The sequence below is a fragment of the Mya arenaria genome, chromosome 2 (genome assembly GCF_026914265.1).
Source record: "Mya arenaria isolate MELC-2E11 chromosome 2, ASM2691426v1".
In the NCBI taxonomy this organism is placed as follows: Eukaryota; Metazoa; Mollusca; class Bivalvia; order Myida; family Myidae; genus Mya; species Mya arenaria.
The window spans coordinates 39386575-39409696 of NC_069123.1; the positions used below are offsets into that span (position 1 = coordinate 39386575).

The 23122-nt window shown below is 35.7% G+C and overlaps 3 protein-coding genes across 5 annotated transcripts; all 3 read left to right on the forward strand.

The window, feature by feature from the left end:
- Nucleotides 1–3297: 3297 nt before the first annotated feature.
- LOC128214795 (pyroglutamylated RF-amide peptide receptor-like) lies at nucleotides 3298–4694 on the forward strand. The gene is made up of 2 exons (XM_052921452.1): nucleotides 3298–3740; nucleotides 4016–4694. The coding sequence occupies exons 1-2, from the start codon at nucleotides 3298–3300 to the stop codon at nucleotides 4692–4694; spliced, it is 1122 nt and encodes a 373-aa protein (XP_052777412.1).
- A 3864-nt stretch (nucleotides 4695–8558) lies between these two features.
- Nucleotides 8559–10867, forward strand: LOC128224869 (uncharacterized). Its single transcript, XM_052934963.1, has 4 exons — nucleotides 8559–8726; nucleotides 9149–9420; nucleotides 9815–9903; nucleotides 10317–10867. The coding sequence occupies exons 1-4, from the start codon at nucleotides 8617–8619 to the stop codon at nucleotides 10587–10589; spliced, it is 744 nt and encodes a 247-aa protein (XP_052790923.1). The 5' UTR covers nucleotides 8559–8616; the 3' UTR covers nucleotides 10590–10867.
- A 941-nt stretch (nucleotides 10868–11808) lies between these two features.
- LOC128219705 (brain protein I3-like) lies at nucleotides 11809–21208 on the forward strand. 3 transcript variants are annotated; one of them, XM_052927650.1, is made up of 4 exons: nucleotides 11809–11832; nucleotides 16549–16637; nucleotides 17752–17903; nucleotides 19752–21208. In XM_052927650.1, exons 2-4 carry the CDS (start codon nucleotides 16616–16618, stop codon nucleotides 19878–19880), a joined length of 303 nt encoding a protein of 100 aa, XP_052783610.1. In that variant the 5' UTR covers nucleotides 11809–11832; nucleotides 16549–16615; the 3' UTR covers nucleotides 19881–21208. The 3 variants fall into 3 exon arrangements, with proteins under 3 accessions (XP_052783610.1, XP_052783594.1, XP_052783602.1); XM_052927634.1 differs by lacking the exon at nucleotides 11809–11832 and adding an exon at nucleotides 12789–12941; XM_052927642.1 differs by lacking the exon at nucleotides 11809–11832 and adding an exon at nucleotides 16044–16062.
- Nucleotides 21209–23122: the final 1914 nt, after the last annotated feature.

Consider the following 23122-nt stretch of genomic DNA (forward strand, 5'->3'; position numbering starts at 1 on the left):
TAAATGAAATTCGCACATCATAACTAGATAACGTGTAAGTGTTGTACTGTACAGCATGAAATTATAACAGGTGGCAGTTCTGGGCACTTTCAATGATGTTTTCATGGTGTTTTCAGGCTAATGTTATTTTATATAACTAAAACCGAAAACCTTACGCGAATATTCACTAGATAGTAGAAGATATTTATTGCAAAAAGTAAGTGGTTAACACGAAGCAATTCGCGAATGATTCAAGGTTATCTTACGGTAGTAATATGCCACCATATTTTCTATAGGATTGTGATTATACATGTATTAATGATATGCTTACAAAAAATGTATTTGAACAGTTCATTTTACGTTTTTGTTTTTAATGATACCGGACATATCTTCATGATCTTGTTATTCGTTTTAAATGTTATGAATATTCATAGTTAATATCTTTCTTTAATTCAGCCATTACTGTTTACATCATAAATGTATATACCAAAGACTTGGGGAGATATAGGATTGTGATTATTTATGTATTAATGACATTCTTACAAACCTTTGTGCCAGTATTTGTTATACAATGTCGTGTAAATGCACCAGTCAATTGTAACCACGCCCCCCCGGTCCGGGGAATAGCGGGGACTTTGACTTGCGGTCCAGCCAAGTCCGGGTAAAATCCCCGCCCTGCTGGGACGAACTGCTGTTAAAATCCCTACAAAATGCCCCCGCACCCCAGGGACTCTAGGTAAGGCCAAATCCCCACTATTTTTATCGCGAAGACAAAACCACCGCATTCACCCGGCACCGCGGGACCATGAAGGTAAAAACACGGCCCATTTCCCCAGCTGTCCCCGGTATACCCCCGGACCTGGGGGCCGTGGTTACAATTGACTGGTGCATAACTTTAAGTCATGTCTGACATTCCAGACCGTGTTCATTGCTAATAGAGAGTAAACGGAGCTCGGAGTCCCATTTATTAATGACCTATTGAACGTTCTTAATCTATTAATCTAGACAGATATGGTTTTGTCCAACTGAAGTAGGCGTACGCCGCTCATATGAACATCATTAATATCATCATGAATAAAACACAAATATCAAACTACTACAACTCATAATGGTATCAGAATTATCGTGTTTTGAAGCGATCCGGACTTAATTTTGGATTATATCTCGTCTTAATAGCACACATGACCTTTCCAGTAGCACTTCATCTCCAGAGCAGTATTCTATCGCATGCCTTCCACCACTTAACTCTTAAAGTGTTGAGAGATAAGCAAACAAATAGGCACGACAAGCCAAAAGGCTTCAAATATTGTTTGCCAAACCAGTCTTAATTACTTCCTCTTGTTGAGAAAACTTCACCTGGTCAAACCAAGAAGATGTATATAGATAGATCACTGTTTATAAACAATCAAGGTTTAATTGGACAATACAAACGAGCAACAATCCACGGAAAAGAGAAACTAAACATAAATCTTCGGATGTTGAATGAAATAGGTCGGCATAAACCGCCCTTTTACAGGTGCGTAGCTCGATGTTTAGACGCATGCCTCAGAAATTCAGACTCATGATGGCAGAGTCGATTAACTGATCAGAACCATACCAGCATAGTTTAGTTGTAATGTTGATATGTTTATATGAAAACATAACACAAAAACTGTAAAATTTACGAGTAATAAATTATGTTCTGTTCAGTTCTGTATACTATAGTTTGAAAGATTTGTGATTTACAATTCCAGTTCATCCTTAAACATAAATTGATTATAATAGTTATTTAATATTTGACACTACATTGTATAATTTGAATTGTAACATGATATTTAATATGTATTTGAAACACAAAAAAAACTGTATAGTTTACGTGTAATAAATTATGTTCTGTTCTGTTCTGATAACAAAAACAAAAACGATTTAAAGTGTGAACAGCAGTAGTAACAACAACATCAATACATATATGTTGTCATCATCAGCTTTACGATGGATAATATCAAGTTGTAGCGACTGCTAGATGAATAAATTTAGGCGAACTCATCATATTTAGGACACGAAGTTTGGTAAAACCGTACAATCTCTTGACATTCTCGGCCCTACAATATCAGTAACGAAAACGACAACAGCAAATGTTATAATAGCTGTTTGGGTAGAAGTTACAGAGCTATAAGTAAAAGTAGAAATAAGAGTAGAAGAAAGCGTGCGTGAAGTAAGAGTATACGTGGAAAGGCTAGAGGTAAGAGTAGAAGAGGATGTGTTTGAAGAAAGAGAAAGACGTGTATGTGTTGAAAGTAGTAGTTGAAGTGAATATGCTTGATATATGAGTGGAAGTAAATATTCTAGCAGTATGAGTAAATGCATCAATACTATCAGCCGGTAGAAATGTCAGAGCTAAAAGTTGATTTGCTAGCAGTTTGAGTAAAAGTGGAAGCGTCTAGCAATTAGAGTAAAAGTGATAGTGCTAGAAGTAAGAGTTGAAGTGGATGTTCAAGCAGTTACAGTTAAACTGGTAGTGCTTGCAATAAGAGTTGAGTTCATTAAGCTAGCAGTAAGACTTGAATTGCTAGTGTAAGCAGTAAGAGTTGAAGTGGCTGTGTTAGCAGTAATGTTGAAATGGTACTGCTAACATTTAGAGTTGAAGTGGTTGTGCAAGCAGTATAAGTTGAAGTGCTAGCAGTAAGAGAGGTTGTGGATGTGCTAGCAGTAAGAATTGAAGAAGTAGTGCTAGCAGTAAGAGCTGAAGTAATAGTGTTAAAGATAAGAGTTGAACTGGTAGTTCTAGCAGTAAGAGTTGAAGTAACAGTGCTATTAAAAGGTAAGAGTTGGAGTAGATGTGCTAGCAGAATAAAACATTTTGTACTAGCGAAACGAATAGAAATGGTTGTGTTATCAGTAAAAACAGAAGTTGCATTATACCATATAAAATGTGAGCAGTGCAGTTAATACGCTATTGTGTAAGAAGCAAGAATACGAGCGGAATAGCTAGATCATATAAGCGTATCTCGACCCTGTTAAGGGTCTCGGGTGGTTTCGAAATCGATGCATTTTCGCCGAGAGGATGACAAGCTACGCCACTGCATTTCATCCTAAATATGAGCTTTTGAAAGATCAATAAAAATCTCAGAAACATAACAAATAGTGATAAATACAGCACACGGAATTTACTCCATCATACTCATAACTGTGTTGTCCTAGCCCGGAAAATATTAAAACGAATAGGGAGTGATTGCAATATCATGTGATTAAACAAGAAATGCCACACGTGGAGTTTTAAATTAGGAATAACTATGGAGTAATCATTTTGCGTTATTTTGCGTGTCGGACAGCACAGCCATGGAGCAGCCGCGTCCGGGAGAGATGGAAGATGACATGGATTCTTACATTGTGTATTCTAATTTTACCTCCGAATACGAAGATCTTTACAAACTGCTACTTCCAGAAAATGGTTATACTTTACCAGAAGAGTTCAATCATGGGTTAAAAATTACGTTAGCTGTCATATACAGCTTCCTGGCTGCGGGTGCCATACTTGGGAACGCTTGTATCTTTATGGTGATTTTGATAACACCGGCGCTTAGGACCGCTACCAACACGTTCATCCTTTCGTTGGCGGCGAGTGACGCTCTTGTAGCGGCGTGGACAATGCCAATGCAGCTTGTGTTCTATATCCGGAACGAGTGGACGCTTGGAGACGCAATGTGCAAGGCGACAAGCTACGTACAGGGGACCAGCATCCTAGCCAGCATCCTGACCCTCACTGCCATCTCCGTTGAGAGGTGAGAATTAAAATGTCTTTATGTCATATGTATATTATTTTACTTGGTGTCTGTATTTATAAAGCATCAAAATTATGTTATACAGAAAAAAATCCATATTTTTGGATGAACTATCACAAAAATAAGATATGAATTTGAATACAACCTGTAAATCCGCAAATGCATGAGGTTTTATACCAGTATATTAAAAAAAACACGTTTGGACTTTGGTGGGCACGTTATTGCATCATTTTAAAATTAGAAAGACATAATTCTTTAATTTATCCTTTTTTCAGATATTACGTGATCTGGACTCCAATAAAAGCCCGCTATATTCGAAGTACAAGGACTGCCATCTTTACGGTTATGTCGCTATGGGGCGTTGCCATGGTAATCATGCTGCCGTTAATTTGGATACAGCGTTTAGAACAGCGACTTGCTCTGCAGCCGGAAGCTGTTCCACCGATAAGAATCGCCAAGTTGTGTGTTGAGTATTTCCCCAAATTCGAGTATGACGTTCTGTATACGTACGGCTTCTTCGTTTTATTTTTCCTAGGACCTCTCGGGTTGATGACGTATGCGTACGGACGGATGGCGCGCATCCTATGGCTCCGGAAATACATTGGGGAGGAGGTGGTGGCCACGCAGGTCAGCGATAAACGCGAAGCCCAGAAGCGCAGTTTCGTCCGCATGCTTCTTGTCATAGTATTGTGTTTCACCCTTTGCTGGCTGCCGTTCTTCACAGTGCACTTGGTTCTCGTGCACGTTCCATTTACGTACCGCCTTCGCGTATTTCTGGCGTTCGCCAAGGTGTTTGGGTACTTCAACGCCTTTATCAACCCGTTTATTTACTTCTTCCTCAACCGGAAGTTCAACCGAGCCCTGCGGAAAATGGTTCCCGGTCGCAAGTGCTACTCTGGACGTCGGTCAGCTAAGTACAGCCGGAAACCGACCACACAAGTAACCGCTTTCTGATTACTGGCAAATCAGAATAAAAAAGTGAAGCCATATTGTGTTGTGTTCTGAATCGTTTGAAGCTGTTTTATGGACGAAAAGTCTCTTTAATCGCCACGCTTTGCATAAATTTTCTTAACACGTACCACATTCTTACCAGATACCAGGAGTGGATACAAGATTTTATGTTAGATTGGGCGAAACTAAGGGGCGTAAACTTTTGACGTGCGCCCCTCCCTTAGAATCGTAATGTATATGGTCAACTGTGTTGGCAAGGGGTTTTAGGATACTTCCCCAAGAAAAAAATAATAATTTCTAGTCCAAAATGGTGCATTTTGGGCGTAATTTATTCCTTTTTTCCTCCTGTATTAAAATTAAAAAGAAACATGGCCGGTTTTAGGGGGGGGGGATGCGCCCCCCTTGACCCGCTAGTGGGTACCGCATTCTCTAAGATTGCACTACCTGGTTGTATCTTGACGCAAACTGACATGGACAGATCCGCCAAGGTGAAAGACATAGCTGTCCACTTCCCACTCGGGTTCGAGCCTGCCCCACCATAATCCACGTTTTCTCGCCACCCCTAGATGCTGCGTGAAGTCAGCTCAACATTCGACACTGAATATTGTACTGGCACGACATTGGGCATTCGACATTGAAAGGGGTTTTTTCATGTCAGCTCATATAATTATATAGTTTTCTTCACACTAATCTTAATAAACTATAAAGTCGTTTGGTTTTGATTACATAACAAAAATCAGCACACATTTAAGACAAACAACTACCTTAAATAATATCTGTTAAATTGGAGGACATCTGAGATACTTTACATGTTACTTACAACTTGCTTTCCAATTCATTTCATTTTTTTCCTTTAACTGGTTTCCATGCTTTTTTGCCAAAAATGGCTCGTTCCAAGGCAAAAAAATAGTTGTCAAAACGTTCAATCTGTGAGAGGGCAGCTTTAACATTTTCACTGTAATTTTTCATATATGTTGCATTAGCCTGACTTCTATGGCAATGATGCACACTCACAATGTTCAGCACTAAAGACTCAATAGATGATAATGTGATATTTCGAAGTTACTTTGAGCCGCATCATTAAACGTTGAAAAAAAATGAATTACATTATTTGTAACTGCATATGAAAACATGTGTTTGTATTTATAAATCACCAATGGAATTGATACATTCATCTTTTACCACTTAAGTTCGGCGTAATTATCAAAGTTATGCACACAAATAACATTGATAAGAGATGCCAGGATGACTGTTTGTTGACATCCCATAGTAATTCCTAATGTTTAGGCATTTTGTTTGTTTAACTAGCTTGTTTGTGTTTGTGATTTAAGGCCCTTATCAATTCGTCAATAAAGGTGAGAGTGATCCCTGACCCAGCTTTATGACAGACGAGGCCCGACAAGCTGACCAGTGTCGCTCAAAAAATTCCTTTTTTTCAGAAAATTAAGATATCCGATCCATAAGTTAACAAGTTATGAAATCTTTTCATTAACTATAATATTTAATGAAGATGCCTGGTATTAAACCCTATAATAAAATTGTGGTATCATTCGAAAGAGGCTTGCTGTCAACAAATATTTAAAATAAATGATAGAAAAATCAGCCTTTATTAACTCATTGCAGTTTGCATTTATGTTTTTTTATATCATCTGAAAGCGAACCTGAAATGACATATTTTCATTGTTCATGGACAAACAGCTTATTTTCTAACATTATTTGGTATATTTAACAGTCATGTACAAATACATTTGGATTGCGATCTCTTGTTTTAGAATTATCTTTTTGCAATCCTTTTTTGCAGGGTCTTTACTTTTTATGCAACAATGGTTATCTTTACCCAACTATGGCAACTCAAGTCAAGTATTGGCAGTATATACGCATTGTAAAACATGTTTCCTCGCATCTGTGAGCTAGAACATAATATTTTCAGAAGCGAAATTTTAGAGTAAACTTCTTTGTAAACAAAACTAATTTGTGAATGCCATTTAAGGTCAAATTCTATGAAGATTCAAAGCATTTTTTGTACATAAACATTTAATCTATCGACAACTTTCTTTGTCTTATTGTGTGTACCTATAACCATGCATTTTGATTTAGTTGGATGTAAAGACATGTTATTTTATTTTGCATCAATCGACGACTTAGTTTAGATTACTTTTTGTTTGAAATACAATGCTAGATAAATTGCTACCAGATTCGTTAAAGGTTGAATCATCAGCAAACAAATATACGCGTATATTCATTTTATTATTACAAAGTGCTATCATTTTAATATATATTAGAAACAATTGTGGACACAGTATGGACCCCTACGCACGCCTGATATTATAGTTAATTCACAACAAATTTTGAGAAACTGTTCTTGTTTTGATTTAAATCTATTAAGAGCACATCACGGAATAGTTCACATTAAAAAGTTGGCAACGATGTCGTTAGTCACATGTTCGCTTAAATAAAGTTCGGAACAAACTACCCATTTAGGTAAAGTTTGCTTGTGTGTTCCTTATTGCAAAAAATAAATGAATAAGCGATAAAACTATAATTGCATTTGGTTATTTAACGTATCCAACGTAAACTAAACTTGTCCTTTCTACCTGTCAGTGGTAATGAATGTTAAAGACCCGGTTTCACTAAGCGTTAAAATTTTAGATTTTTTTTTAAATGCGTATATAAGTAATAACTATGATAAAGTCTAAGATAATGTTTGATAAAACCCCGAGGTTCACACGATGCTTTATTAAACAGAAATGGGTGGGAAATACAAAGGGAATCACTAGCTCAATCACTTGCTCACACTATGCTAATGAGGTAGATAAGTGGGCGGGGCATAGCGCTTTGCAAACAATACCTGAACAGTTGCCAGACTCTATTTGCGGTTTTAGACTGGAGAAATAACAAGAGGATTACTGAACAATTTCAAATAAAATTTCACATGACAAATCTACACATTTATACCAAAACTCTAGTGTTTCCCCCGAAACATGTCTTAACTGGGGGTCAGTGTGGAGTTTGTTATAAAAAAAAACAAGGCGCTCATGAAACTAGCATATAACGTATATTCTGGGACGCCTTCGTACCACTATTGAATAACAACAACGTGTTTTTATTTCCATATTCTGGAACCTTGCGGTCAGGATCAGATTAAATATTCTTGGCTACATTAATAATAAACTTAAAACAGCACACACCACAACTCATTCTCTTACTTTGTCTTTCCGTCAGTTTCAATCTTAGCCTCTGTGATTAATGGAAATGCGTTTTACGAATAATATGTGTTCATCACTTTGATGCCAAGATCCCTTGGAAGTCAATGTTCAAAAATGGATTTTAAAGCAATAATTTGTATCATTCATAAAAATTGTTGTGTGTATTGTTATGATATCTGCCCTTTCTGTATCTTACTACCTCCCTTTTCTTCAGTTGAATATTATTAAGCTTCGACTAAACTATTTTATGAAAATAACAGTGTAAGTATGATTATTTGGTTTAATTTTTTATATTAAGACCAAAAACATATAAAACAGAAATGTCAAATAACTTACCCAAAATACATTTTACATAAACAGTTTCTTGTTCTTTACTTCAACTGAACTTCGAAGTGAAATGCCCGATTTTTCAATGCTTCAAGGCAAAAACATTAATTAAAAATAACTATTGCCTTGACTTTTCAATGAACTATCATTCAATAACATTACGCACATATATCGACCATATGCTCACATACTAAACTTAAATTATGCAATTCTACAATCTACAGCGTTCCGTATTTCTTCAGTTAATGACACTGAATTTTGATTATAAAACGTCATTGACGGGCCTCAATTGGAAAGTGTTATTTACAACCAATGATCGAAGATTAATCCCAGTGGTCCATTTCATGTGGATGAAAAGTTTATTATTAAAGGCTATATATGCGTGAACAGAGATGAAGTTGAACGTGTTATTGGTGTGTGTGATTCTGGGGCTGGTGGGGAGAAGCTGGCAACAAGATGCGGAGGACAGAGGTTGTGATATTGATATCGGCATACATAGCGGGTAAGGCGAGTTTTAATTTGTATTTGTGGTAAATGTCATGAGGTTGCATTGTGAGCTATATCCTTATTACAATACACAAATGTAAGTGGCATCTTTCCAACATGTCTTAGAACAAGATATGTTCCTTTTCTGTTTTTCATTGTTTATGTTGTATGCAACTAATTATCACAATGGAAATAATTAAGGCTTCTCTGAGACTGTTTTTGTGTTTTCTTTTGTAGTACAGGTGTCGATGTCATGGATTATCAGTATATGCATGTGTGCGATATTTCTATATTTACTACGTATGTTTTGAGTGGTCATGTTACGCACCCCTTTCCGAAATAAATCCATCTAACTTGTAAATCATTCATTAAATGTTTAAAGGTTAAAGGTTTGCAATGATGAAATTGCATTTTGATTAATTATGATATAAATATCAGGTTTAACGAGATATCTGAGGACAGTGAGGCGGGTAGCGGGCATGACGGTTCCGGTACGTTAATTCCCGAGGGGTGCTCCGAGGGTGAGATCACATGGCACTACCCCCGAGGAACGATAAATGTGACATTCACGCGCACTGCCCTAGGCGACCAGGCGCGTAACCGCAGGGTGGCGCTGAAAGTGTGTCTGACTGACGGCATTGGCGACGGCGTCACGGCCATAAGGGACGTCGGCAGACGCCGTGGTGGCCCGCTTGAAGATGAACAGACAGGTAGAACTATTATTTTTATTAAGCTATTTTTAATAAGCTATTTTCGGTGAAATGGGAGTTGGTTTTTCATGTCTTTTCACTCGGCTGTGGCAAGGCCGATATATCTACATTTAAAAGCTCATCAATACATTTTTATTTATGCTTTAATAAAAAAATGTTTGCTCGGGAAAACAACATAGCCGGTATCAATGAAAGAGAGATGATGATCGTGTGTAAAAGAAGGGCTCGGATCCGAGACCATCTGGTTGAGAACACTGGTGACTAGACAAACTTAACAGTGAAAGTGTCAATTTTGATAAATAAGTAAAGCTTAGTTTTAAAATTATTATTATTTATTTTACAACTCGATGCAAACAGATGCGTCGAATAAACCTGAATAATTTTGTGACTCCAGAAAACGGAGAAAATTGGGCCTGTGCAGAGCCGAGCAGACGACGTGTGACAATTTCGTTCGTGGCAGATGGAGAAATGTTCTATATGAAGGTATCTTACATGTTGTACTTTTAACAATCGGGAAATCTTGTAAAACCATTTTATTTATACAAAATGTGTGGTCGTTTTGTTCATACTTATTTGAACCGTCACCCACTGAGCTTATTAAAAAGCAACGCTTAAACGAGTTTTGTTTCAATCATGCCGAAGGGTAAATATATATATTAACCCCAAACAGTGTTAACTTTTTGTTAGATAAGGAGATTCGTTTCGTGTTAAGCATTGGTCTTGGGGATTTTGTGCAGAGCTACTGCAATTTAAAACCAGTTCGCTTTACAAATGGAAAAAACAACAGTTTTTCGTACCATTAATCCAATAATTAAGCTTTTGTAGTGATACGTTAGACCTTTGTAGTAGTTGTTGGGTGTAATAGTTGATATAAGTGTCCATGATTTATCCCACAGAGTTACTTCTACAAAGTTGAAGCCTCGACAGTAGGTGGACACGGAGGCGGTAGAAATGGAGGCGGTAGGCAGGGCGGCAGAAACCGAGGTGGTAGACGGGGCGGCAGGAACCGAGGCGGCGGACGGGGCGGTCTTCGACGGCGCAACAACCGAAATCGCGAGAGGCAGAACGGACATGAAGAGGTAGACACGGACCCAAGGCGCCCAGTTCATCTGCCCGCGAGAGGAATAAATAGGCCAAGGCCAGTTCTTGAGCCCCAGACTATGGATTAAACAAGAACTCTTACTGTATTGAATCATTATACGTTAAACGTAACATTACGCGTCTTAAAAACGGTTCTTTAGTGACCTAACTGTATTGCTTCCGTTTAAATAAGTGAAGAAACGGAAGAAGGAACAACTAACTATAGGACTGATTTGGTTCCGGTTTAGTATATTCACTTTCTTTAGACATTTCATACTTTCTGTGTTATTGTTATTTATGTAAACTGTATTTTAAAGGCCTTTTTATATAAAATATATAAAAACATAAATGTGTTACTACAAATTAATACAAAGTAAACAAAAAACGTGCCGTTATATAGTGCAACTGTGTCCCTCGCCTGCTGCAGGTGAACTCGCTTCACGCGGCCATGGCGTCCCGCGTTCCATTAAGCTTTGTTCCATGCATGTCCATGGGGCGCATGTTTTACAGTTTTATTTCTATGTCGGACAATTGCAGGCTAGAACTCGTCAAATAATAGAAAATTTCTACGTTAGTTTCTAAAACTATGTTAATAGTATATATTGCCATTTTCTACCTGGCGTAGATTTTTCGAACGATACAAGGAAGTGTGGCAGTTCAAAGGTTTAGTGTGATATTTTTCTAAACATAGCATAACTTAGCGGGTGTTTTCGATCTTGCAATGAATGTAAATTGTCGTTGGCTACAGACGTTTTCGACAAAGGCCTGACTCCGCCGCTGATGCTTTTGCATACAAATGAACTTCTTCATCATCATCATCATCATCATCATCATCATCATCATCACCACCACCACCACCACCACCACCTCCACCATCATCATCATCATCATCATCATCATCATCATCATCATCATCATCATCATCATCATCATCATCATCATCATCATCATCATCACCACCACTACCACCATTATCATCATCATCATCATCATCATCATTATCATCATCATCATCATCATCATCATCATCATCATCATCATCATCATCATCATCATCATCATCATCACCATCATCACTATCATCACTATCATCACTATCATCATCAGTCATCAACAACAACAACACCATCATTATCATCATCATCATCATGTATTCTTCCATATCACTGGTTATATGAAACGTTTTACATGAGAGACTAACTATTCAAAGCTTTGTAATAACATCAATGATCTATTGAAACTAGAAACTAGTGGAGTGGCTAGATAAGCTCTACATCTATCTTAAAACTTCCTGTTTAAAGTAATATCAGTGAGAATATGTTTTTATAAAGCGTAAGTTCGATAATAAAGCCATTAAGTGATTTTGATGTTGGGACATACATAAGTTTTCAATAGTTTTTTTTGGTTGGAAAACTGTAATTCTACGTAGTCCGCTACCCTACTATCCAGGTATGTTTAAAAATATACCAATATGTAAGCATGTGTACTAGTAAATTAACCGTTTACAGTTCTGTTTTTTATCGTTTTAAGACATAATTATGATACAGCACTGCATCCGTAATAATTCGTAAACTAAAAAAATGTATAATAATTTTAAAACTATTCAGAGGCAAATATGACAATAAGCCTGCCTTTAAATATTGACCTTGACCTTCTTAGTCATTTTCACATCGTTTCAAGGGACTAAACAAAAATAGCAACAATAATAATGGCCGGTGTATAGATAAATGTCCTGGTTATGTCTGTACCAGCATAAATACATGATTGTGTATATATGTATCTTACAATATTTAAAGTGACACTCTTATAAAAAATCAATGTATAAACATGTTTAAAAACACATTTATCCTACAACTACTTACCAAATGATGCATTTATGAAAACTATTAATTACTGATTTTACAATTTTATCACCATGTATTTAATAGCTGAACATGCAAAAATATTAAACGATTGGTGAATGCTAAAACATTAGCTGCGATCTACAATCGTCTCATAAGGTAGCAATACCGTGTTTACTGCATATTTCTTTCAAGTTAAACTCGGTATCCTTTATAAGCACCATTGTTTTCGACATTTTTTCATCCTTTTTGGTATATTAAAACGATAGTTTTAAATGTGTTAACACTTATTTGGGAGTAATGGTGCATCTTTAATAAACGGTATCATTTCACAATCTTTCTAATATCAGAGTGAAGTTTCGCAAGTCGGCACGTGTTGGTGATAAACTATATTTCCTTAAGAAGTGTTATCCAACTAGGAGTGCAAACCACAGTATAATATATTACACTATACACTTCTTTCATCTAATTATTAAGAGCAGTTGTGAATAATAAGAAACTTGAGCGATTAGGAATATAGGAAAAAAATGGACGATTTCTCCTATAGGACTTGAATCTATGTTAAATAACCATTAAAAACAGTGCTACAACACATACAAGGTATGTTTAGCAGGTACACTTATCAGGTACACGTAACAAGTACACACAACAGGTACACGTAACAGGTACACGTTACAGGTACACACATTACGTACACGTAACAGGTACACACAACAGGTACGCATTACATGTACACGTTATATGTACACATAACAAAAATACACATAGCAGGTACACATAACAGGTACACATGACAGGTACTAATAACAGGTACACATAATAGGTACACATATAAGGTACACTTATAATGTACACATATTAGGTGCACATAATATATACACATAAAAGGTACACATATAAGGTACACATATCAGGTATAGTTAACCATAATTTGATAAGTTCTATGATAACGAAATGCTTGCTAAGTAGCGTTGTTAATTAAAGGGACCTGCACTTTTGCAGGATCGGACATAATTCACATTTTGATATCGTGTGTTATGTGAATTTACTGCTCGTAATAATGGAAAGTCGGCATTAGACGTTTAAATAAGACTAATTTTGTTCGTATTTATTTGAAAATAGAACAAAAATATGATAATTAAAAACATTTCTTTTCGATATGTTTTTGTCAGCGTCGGTCAGTGTTGTTTTTTGTATTCTGTTATAATCAAAGTAATCAATTTTGCTCAAAAGATTAAAAAAAGAATGTCACCAACTTGAAATCCGTGAGATAGTCTTTTTAAAGCTGCACTCTCACAGATTTATCATTTTTACAACTTTTTTTTATACATCGACCACAGTGTGTGTATACTGGGCAGTTGCCTTATTCCGGTTCAATTTTGAAGTTTTCTTAAAATATTGTCATAATTACTGAACATAAGTGCATGAAATTTTAATAGAGAAATGTTGGGTACTATATCAACCAAAATGGAAAAAGAATAAAAGAAAAAACAAGTGATTATAATATAATATTCAGTACGAAATTAGGGCATAAACGACGTCCAAAAGCCTGCATTCAGTGCCTAAATATTCGGATTTTTTCAAAGAACAAAGTAAACATTATTAAGTCAATAACAATATCTAAATGCTACTTAAATGAATATCATGTATTAAATGTTTAACCTGTATATAAATTTTATACTTCTCTGAAGTATTTGTATGTGTATTTTCGGCGTATCCGAACTACTAATTTGTCCGAATTTGCATAATTTTGAAAGTACGAATCTGCCTTATTTTTGCTTCATTTTCATATCAAATGCTGCACAACACAAAACAATGACATCGTCAATTTATTTACTTTTTATGTAATTGGCATTGTATTTTGTGATAGACGATAAGTCATAAACATTGTATAGTAGGTCTAGTGTTTAAAGATAACCCTGTCGAACCTCAATATAAAAGCTCGCGCTGTGATGTCATCCCCCACGTGACTTAATATTGACATTTAGGAAAGCGAAAGTTTAGAGGTATTTATTTTGGGGTTATACTCGAATAGCTGCACTTTTGTGTTGTTTCTGTTGCTATGGAGGTCAGTTGCGTAGACTGTGATCATTCTATATTGATCGCGTCGCCGAAACGCTTTTTAAACGATTTCCGAATATTTAGGCAAATCCACCATTAGGCAACTGCCCAGTACTACGTGATAAATTACGTCATATATGCTACGTCAGAAGGCAACTTTTTGCTTAAAATGAAGAATTAAAACAAAGATAACTTTTCTTTTACTACACTATTTTAAATGAAACAAAGGGCAGTCTATGTCGCTTTAAGAGCCCCGCCTGAGTCTTTTTACCGGCCTTTGATAAGGTGCATACTGTAGTTTTCTCAAACACTTCGACAAACCTGTTTCCAAAAGAATGTTTTGACAGAGCTCCATCAGACGGCCGTTTTGTGAAAAAGATTTGTCGAAGTGTTTTAAGATACTAAACTCTCAATCAAACTCTGGTAAAAGAACAAAGGCGGGGCTCCGTAAGAGGCGTAAACTGCGCTGTGTTTCATTTAAAATGGTGATGAAATAGTGATGGTATCTTTGTTAAAAGCCTTCATTCGAAGCAAAATATTGCCTTCCGACGTAGCATTTATGACGCAATTTATCACGTGGTATACACACACTGGACCAAGGTTAGGTAGAACGAAACCAGTCTAAGGCGAACTTTTATGGACGAAGGGAAAAACAAACACGTTGATTGAATGAAACTAAGGGCATTTATTCAAAATGCCATACAAGTGTAATAAACTAATGTATATATACACATGTAGTTTTCCAAGAGATCATATCTGGGTGGATAAAACCACCCACATCACATAATAAAGGAAATAAAAGCTAAACATTGTGTAAGAAACAACAAAATGGTTTTATATGAGTTAACAAGTAAGGTGTGAACCGTAAAAATCAGAAAAGAGATATTACAAAGGTATTAACCGTATGTGTAGAAATCATTAACAGGAAGAAAATGTAAATTATATGAAATAAAATTATTCTTTAATAAAAACCACGTAGGAGGAGGAGAGGAGGAGGAGGTAATCAACAATCTATAAACTTTGGCGAGGCAATCGCCAACGCCGAAAATGTCTGAGAATGGCTAAGAACAATGCCATTAGTTTAGGCGTGTCACGTGATGAAACCTAGTCATATGATTGGTTAAAAATAATAAACAATGCTTAGAAAATACCATAACGGTTAAAAAGGTGACACCCAACTAATAGTTTACTTGTTCAAATTTATAAATGATTGTATGTCTTTCCATTAAATTTTATTTATTTTTTTGTTTTGGAAAGAGCAAATTTTTGCGTCAATATCTGCAAACCAATGATATAAGATTGTTGCCAAAAGATCAGAAAGCAGATTTTCATATTTCCGTTCGAAAATTAATGTTTTATGGCTAACGGTTTAAGGAAAATGCATAAAACATCAATGTTTGAACTTAAATATAAAAATCTGCGATCTAGTTTTTGTCAGCAGGTTATATAACAGGTTTCCATGGATTTTCGCAAAAATTGGCTCGTTCCAAGACAAAAAATAAAAAGTTGTCAATACGTTCAATCTGTGAGGGTGCAGCTTTAAAGGGAAGCAGGAAGATATTTTGTTGATTAAATGAAGCATCTCAAGTTTAATTTCCTTGATGAGATTCGGATCAACGAGTGCAAAATCATCGAATCAGTTTTCGTTTTTTTGTTACATGTTCGTGTATATTCAACTTACAATGATTAATGAAAGTTATATCTCTTGCAAGGAAATTAAAACGTTTATAGTATCTAACTTTTACAAGTGTTGAACGAGATAAACATTAATTATGCTAAGAAGTTTCAATCGCATTGAATATGACATTGCTTTAACACAATCACATCTTTATGGTCACTTCCCTTAGCGTCACAAGGGAATAATCGTGTACCAGTCATATCAGTAAAACAGTTTAAGTAAAAAAACTTAAGTCAACATTTTGGTTAGTTATGTTGCAAATCAGGAAGATATGACAAATATTTGTTATCTTTATTATTGGAACTAAACTCAAGATTTAGTTGTAAACATTGAGGGCAGGGATGTGGTTTTGTTGCTTTTGTATATTTAAAAAAAAAACGATTCTAATTCAGACAAAATATAGTTGGATACAAGACTACTTTATCATTTCAATTTGAAAAATACAAATTTTAGTGGATTTTATTCCAGAAAAAGAGGCTACACGAGTATCAGCATTAACATTTAGTGGAAGAAACGATACAGTTTGCAATTGACCATGTCTAACCCACAACCACCAAGTAAGTGATCTCTCTCTCTCTCTCTCTCTCTCTCTCTCTCTGGTTCATAATAATATATAATTTCAGTCCTCTTCCGGTTTTTGTTCCAATACCAATAAGGATCCTTCTTACTAAAAATGCTGTTTAAAAGAGCATAATATAATGCCGATGCTATAATCATGTGTTGCGTTGTCGACGAATACGGGCATTTATAGTGGTCGGGAGTCGAAATGTATGATAAAAGATCAGGGTCATAGCGTGGGCAAGCTTTGATATACTAGCTGTTTTAACTGGCCCCCACTTTCAACGAAAATCGTGAGCTACACGGTTTAATGGTACGTGATTAACTTTTTTGAGAGTGATCAAAAATGTATCTAGTTACGATTACAATGATCAGTTGGTATACAAGTAAATTATGTTACATACGGAAGTGAAACAATGTCAGGTGTGCATTCATGTACTCCGGGAATTCCCCATACCCAATACACATATGCATGTAAAAACTTCAGCCATGTTCAGCGCGAGTATATGATTTTAATCACATTAGCAATAGTGCGTATGTTGACAAGGAAAATGTTCAATAATTAGTGTGTTTTTAAGTGAATAGTGAACTAAATACGTATTGCACGGTTAACAGTGAAAGAAATTTCCCTATCCGATTTTTCTGCCCGATCGAGAAATAAAACGCCTAGTTTTTCATGTATCTTTGCCCTGTGCATAAAAAGACTATTCAGTGTACAGACAATCCAAAACCATGTTTGTGCACTTGAAAGATAGATAAAAAATCCTACCCTTCAAATTTGTTTTCTTTTAATCTCTCCATACCGTTCGAATTTCAGATATGTACATGCTACAAATTGTGTGTTTTTACGAAACCTTATAACCAAAGCGCTGTCGAAGTCAGCCAAGTACCACCATAAGTGTCAATTAATACTGCCTTCTTCGATTTTTTTTCTTGCTTTATCTCTTTCTTAACTTTTTTAAGGTTTTTGAATTATTAGTCGAATATGCCAATATGTAGGCTACGTTTTGTTATATTATTTTTCTTTTGTTTAAAAAAACTAGCATTTTTATATACAAGTATTTTAAAGTAGTTAGGTAGATTTCTTAATCTAATTGTAATTCTTATTCCAAGATTATGGATCAGCCGGCAAGGGATCTGGGTATCCCCCGCAGCAAGGTTACCCTCAACCTGGCTACAACCAACAGGGCTATTCCGCACAAACAACCACCGTGATTACCGCTGGCCAGCCAATCGTTGTTTCCGGGACATGCGCTGTGTGCGGGGTGAGCGACATATTCATGTATTTATAGATAGACCAGTAAAGTACATGTTTCATGTTTGTAGTTTCTTATGTAATTGTTTGATATACACAATAGCAGTTTTCTCTAAATGTTCAACTACATAATTATTAAACCGTCTTATAAAGTTGTGTTGATAAAAGATGTGATAACGTCTTCTTCCGCCACATTTAATCTCGGATGTAAAAGTAAACTGTGACTAAGGATGTTATCTCGAAAGTAGAACAATGAGTAGGGGTGATCATGAGTATATTTGAACAATGGGTAAGGATGATCATGTTACGTGCAGTAGATTTACATAAAGACTAAGGACGGTCATGTTATCTTTAAGTAGATACGAAAAATGACTAAGGGTGGTCATGAAATCTAGGAGCAGATTTAAACAATGACTAAGAGTGGTCATGAGTAGATCTGAACAATGACGAAGGATGATCATGTTACTTGCAATAGATTTGAACAATGACTAAGGACGGTCATGTTATCTTTAAGTAGATGCGAGCAATGACTGAGGGTGGTCATGAAACTCGAAGTAGATTTGAACAATGACTTAGGATGATCATGTTAGTTGCAATAGATGCGAACAAAGACAAAATGTTGTCATATAATCTCGAAGTAGATTTGAACAATGACTTCGCGTGGTCATGAGTAGATTTAAACAGAGACTCAGGATGATCATGAGTAGATTTAAACAAAGACTCAGGATGATCATGAGTAGATTTAAATAAAGACTCAGGATGATCATGAATAGATTTAAACAAAGACTCAGGATGATCATGAGTAGATTTAAATAAAGACTCAGGATGGTCATGAGTAGATTTAAACAAAGACTCAGGATGGTCATGAGTAGATTTAAACAAAGACTCAGGATGGTCATGAGCAGATTTAAACAAAGACTCAGGATGGTCATGAGTATATTTAAACAAAGACTCAGGATGGTAATGAGCAGATTTAAACCAAGACTCAGCGTGGTCATGAGTAGATTCAAACAAAGACTCAGGATGGTCATGAATAGATTTAAACAAAGACTCAGGATGGTCATGAATAGATTTAAACAAAGACTCAGGATGGTCATGAGTAGATTCAAACAAAGACTCAGGATGGTCATGAATAGATTTAAACAAAGACATCAAGATGGTCATGAGTAGATTTAAACAAAGACTCAGGATGGTCATGAGCAGATTTAAACCAAGACTCAGGGTGGTCATGAGTAGATTCAAACAAAGACTCAAGATGGTCATGAGTAGATTCAAACAAAGACTCAGGATGGTCATGAATAGATTTAAACAAAGACTCAATATGGTCATGAGTAGATTTAAACAAAGACTCAGGATGGTCATGAGCAGATTTAAACCAAGACTCAGGGTGGTCATGAGTAGATTCAAACAAAGACTCAAGATGGTCATGAGTAGATTCAAACAAAGACTCAGGATGATCATGAGTAGATTTAAACAAAGACTCATGATGGTCATGAGTAGATTCAAACAAAGACTCAGGATGGTCATGAGTAGATTTAAACAAAGACTCATGATGGTCATGAGTAGATTCAAACAAAGACTCAGGATGGTCATGAGTAGATTCAAACAAAGACTCAGGATGGTCATGAGTAGATTCAAACAAAGACTCAGGATGGTTATGAGTAGATTCAAACAAAGACTCAAGATGGTCATGAGTAGATTTAAACAAAGACTCAGGATGGTCATGTAATCCTTAAGTGAATTTGAACAATGTCTTAGTATGGTCATGTATATTATATTCTTTCGAAACAGAGGTCACACTCTTTTGTACTATTATTCACCACATTATATAGTCAAAACCTATACTTGAAAATTTCAGGTAGGCGTGGTCAGCGAAAACTTCACCGTTTTGGGAATTGTGCTTGCCATTCTGTTCTTCCCAATCGGAGTGTTGTGTTGTTTTCTTCTTATGGAAAAACGGTGTAGCCACTGCGGTGCTACTTTTTAGAAATTCTAAAAACCGGATGTGACATAAGAAACAGGAGGAAATATCATTCAAAACATGTGTTTCCTCAATGATTTGTCATTAAAGTGCTTATTACTCATATCTTGACAAATTGACGTATATAATCACTGATTTTACCATAACTACTCTCCCTGACGACATAACTGCTTAGTTTTGCTTAGTTGTTAAATCCATGTAATTTTGCTGCACAAAATATATACATGAACTGCCACAGGAACTTGACCCAGTGTTACAGCCTGTTCCGTTATTGTAATTTTTGGTTCGTTGATATCTATGGCACCCAGATATTGACAAAAAAAATTGATTTCAGACAAAACCTCGCTACGAATATGTGTCTAATTGTAGTTGTTTATATATCACTTCTAAGCTGTGTCTGTAAATGTGGTTCACTGTGTTCCTAGATATATCAGGTTTGTCTGAAATAGCTAGTTTGTCCATTTTAGTCCCTAGATGGTTTTACTAACAATGTTTACACAATATAACTCTATGGCCAAATAAAAGTTTGAGTTAATGATATAAGTGAAGGCGATCCAAGCTCAGACTTTCCCCAAGAGGCTCATAGAGTGCTTACGACCAGAGCTTTATGAAGTTCAGTCGTTATAAACCGAACGACTGTATTTCAAAAAACTTCCTGACTGAAACGATACATGAGTAAACTAAGCATGTCCATTATACATATTTACGTTTATCTCGTTCTTGTAGCCATTTTATCTGTCATGTGTGTAGGATTTTATACTTCACTTCTTTATAACGACCGACAGCATACACCTAAGGCCTAAAAAAAATATGTCTGTTTCGGGTAACCCGACCCTACCTATAAAAATGCGCCGACCCTAACTATTTTTTTCCGTTTCTGAGCAAAAAAAATATTCGTTAGCGAATAGAGAGTTACGAAGGGCGGATAAATGCATATTTTAATCAGAATTATTGTTTATATGATAAAACAAAGTCAGGCAATGACAGTAATGTAGGAAAGACTGCCATGTGCAAGAAAACACTCTGAACTTACGACATATTTTGGAATTTAAAAAATAAAAATATAAAAAAATCCCTACCTACCCTACCTAGAAATTTTGGGAAGGTTACCCTAAACAAACAATTTTTTTTTGGCCTAATGAGTGTTGTCATTGTGACTGTATCAGAACCAAAGTGAAACTCAAAATCAGTTTCATAAATTGTTTGCTATTCAAAACAAGAGTTCTTGCATATTGTTTGTACGTTTAGATGCACTGCAATTTGTCATATTTAAATCATGTGTTTTAAATATATTGCAGCTTTGTGTTGCACCATTCTTATAAATTTGAAATGTCTGTGTGCTAAAACTCGTCATATCAAACCTTCCTGTACTTATTATATGCAATTATTGATACATATTTTTTAAGTGGGATTGTTTACAATGTCACTTTTCAAGATACACACATCCGGTTCTCGTGGTGTGATTTCAAAGCCTGCACACTGTGCACGTTTTTCAATAGGCACATAGTTTATTTAATGTAAATTTCACGGAATTATCAAGTGATCAGCATCCTAACGATGTACAAGTATTTGTTTACTTCTCAATGCTATGGCAAAAACATATGGATTTGAAAAAAAGCAACAACTGAAAATCAGCCTAGCCACATAGCTTTAACAACACTTATACGTTAAATGCTATATAGTAAACATCTATAATTATTTTGAACAATAAGAAAGGTTCAAACCCTCACCAGTCGGGTCAAAGTTGGTCGAGTCCAGGTGCTACCTTGATGCAGTAACAAATGCCGCATCAATAACCCCACGGCATACATAATAAATATCACCTTGGACTAAAATGTAGCAAATATGTTTACTAAACTATTAAGTTATGAAACTTTGAAACGCTCCTAATCAGTAGAAAGATCAACAAATGTACACCTGAAAGAGGTTACATCGCACACAAGTTTGGGGGTCTAGCTTTCAAGTTCCTATATATCGAGTGCAACACATTAAATGCATGGGCCGTAGAGCATCTTAAGTCATTTCAAGTTTCAACTTCGTCGATTTCTTAAAATAGTCAAAATAAAAGAAATGTGTAAGTGGTTTTAATATTTTTTTTAATAAGGTCAACGAAAATAATGTATTTTGGAAACTCTTTTTTTTATTTCCTATGACGTAAAATATATTGAAATTAGGAAAGTGACTTAAGTTAGGAAATGACTTAAGATAAATACGATAACCGCCCCTGGTAGTGTATACATACACAAAGTAGTCTTAACTGAAGTTCTCTAGAAATACTTTATACAACTTTCACAAGACACTCGTACTTGAGTATGCTGACATTGTCTGGGGCAAGCCTATACACATTAAACCATGTAAATAGTTTTCATTATTAAGAGGAGCATTATATATTACATATTATACCCCATTATTATTTGTTTGTTTACACAAGCCGCAGTATATTCAAAAGCAGATTGAATGAATTACATATATGCGAGACATTTCTCTAATCTTTATCCGCAATTCTGCCTAAATACCTACACGTGTATCATTATATGCATGCATCTTATTTGTTGTTGTTTTTATACATATTTTGCACTGTATTTGCGTGATGGTGGTTGTTGTAAAACAGATCGAGATCGCTTGTGCTAAAATTCCAATACAATGGAACTACAGGGAGAAGCATAGTACATTATGTACAACGAGTTTAAGGTCTACCCGACACTTAAACGAGAAACACATATCGTCACAAAACACAGGTTAGAGTACAATAAAGTAATAAAACAGTTTTTAAAACATAAAAACGTGTGATATAAAGAAAGCATGTATACGTTTATTGATTTAAATCAATAATTTCTGTAACTGTTTTAATAAGTGCTCACCAAGATGCTTACCTGAGTTACCTCCCTAGTTTATAAATTTGCCATTTTTTAACGTCAGAAGACAAAAGCTTTTTTCTCTCACTTTGGTAGATTTTGCCAATTTGGTGCCAGTGAATTATGAGTAATTACAATTTTTACTGCTCAAAAGAAAAATATATTCAGATATTAAACATTTGGCGTTTCCACGAGGTTTCTGTGAATTAGAAGTGCCAGTAAAGGGCAGCTTCCTTTTGGCAGTGTAGGCCGAGATTTAGTCTTTTTGTACCTGAAACATTTTAAAAACAAGTGCTACCAGTAACATACTGGGCAGTTGATAAGACGGTATCGTTAGCAATCAAAGTTGCTCAGAAACAACAACCATTTTAAAGCAGCAGAGCCTAAATATTC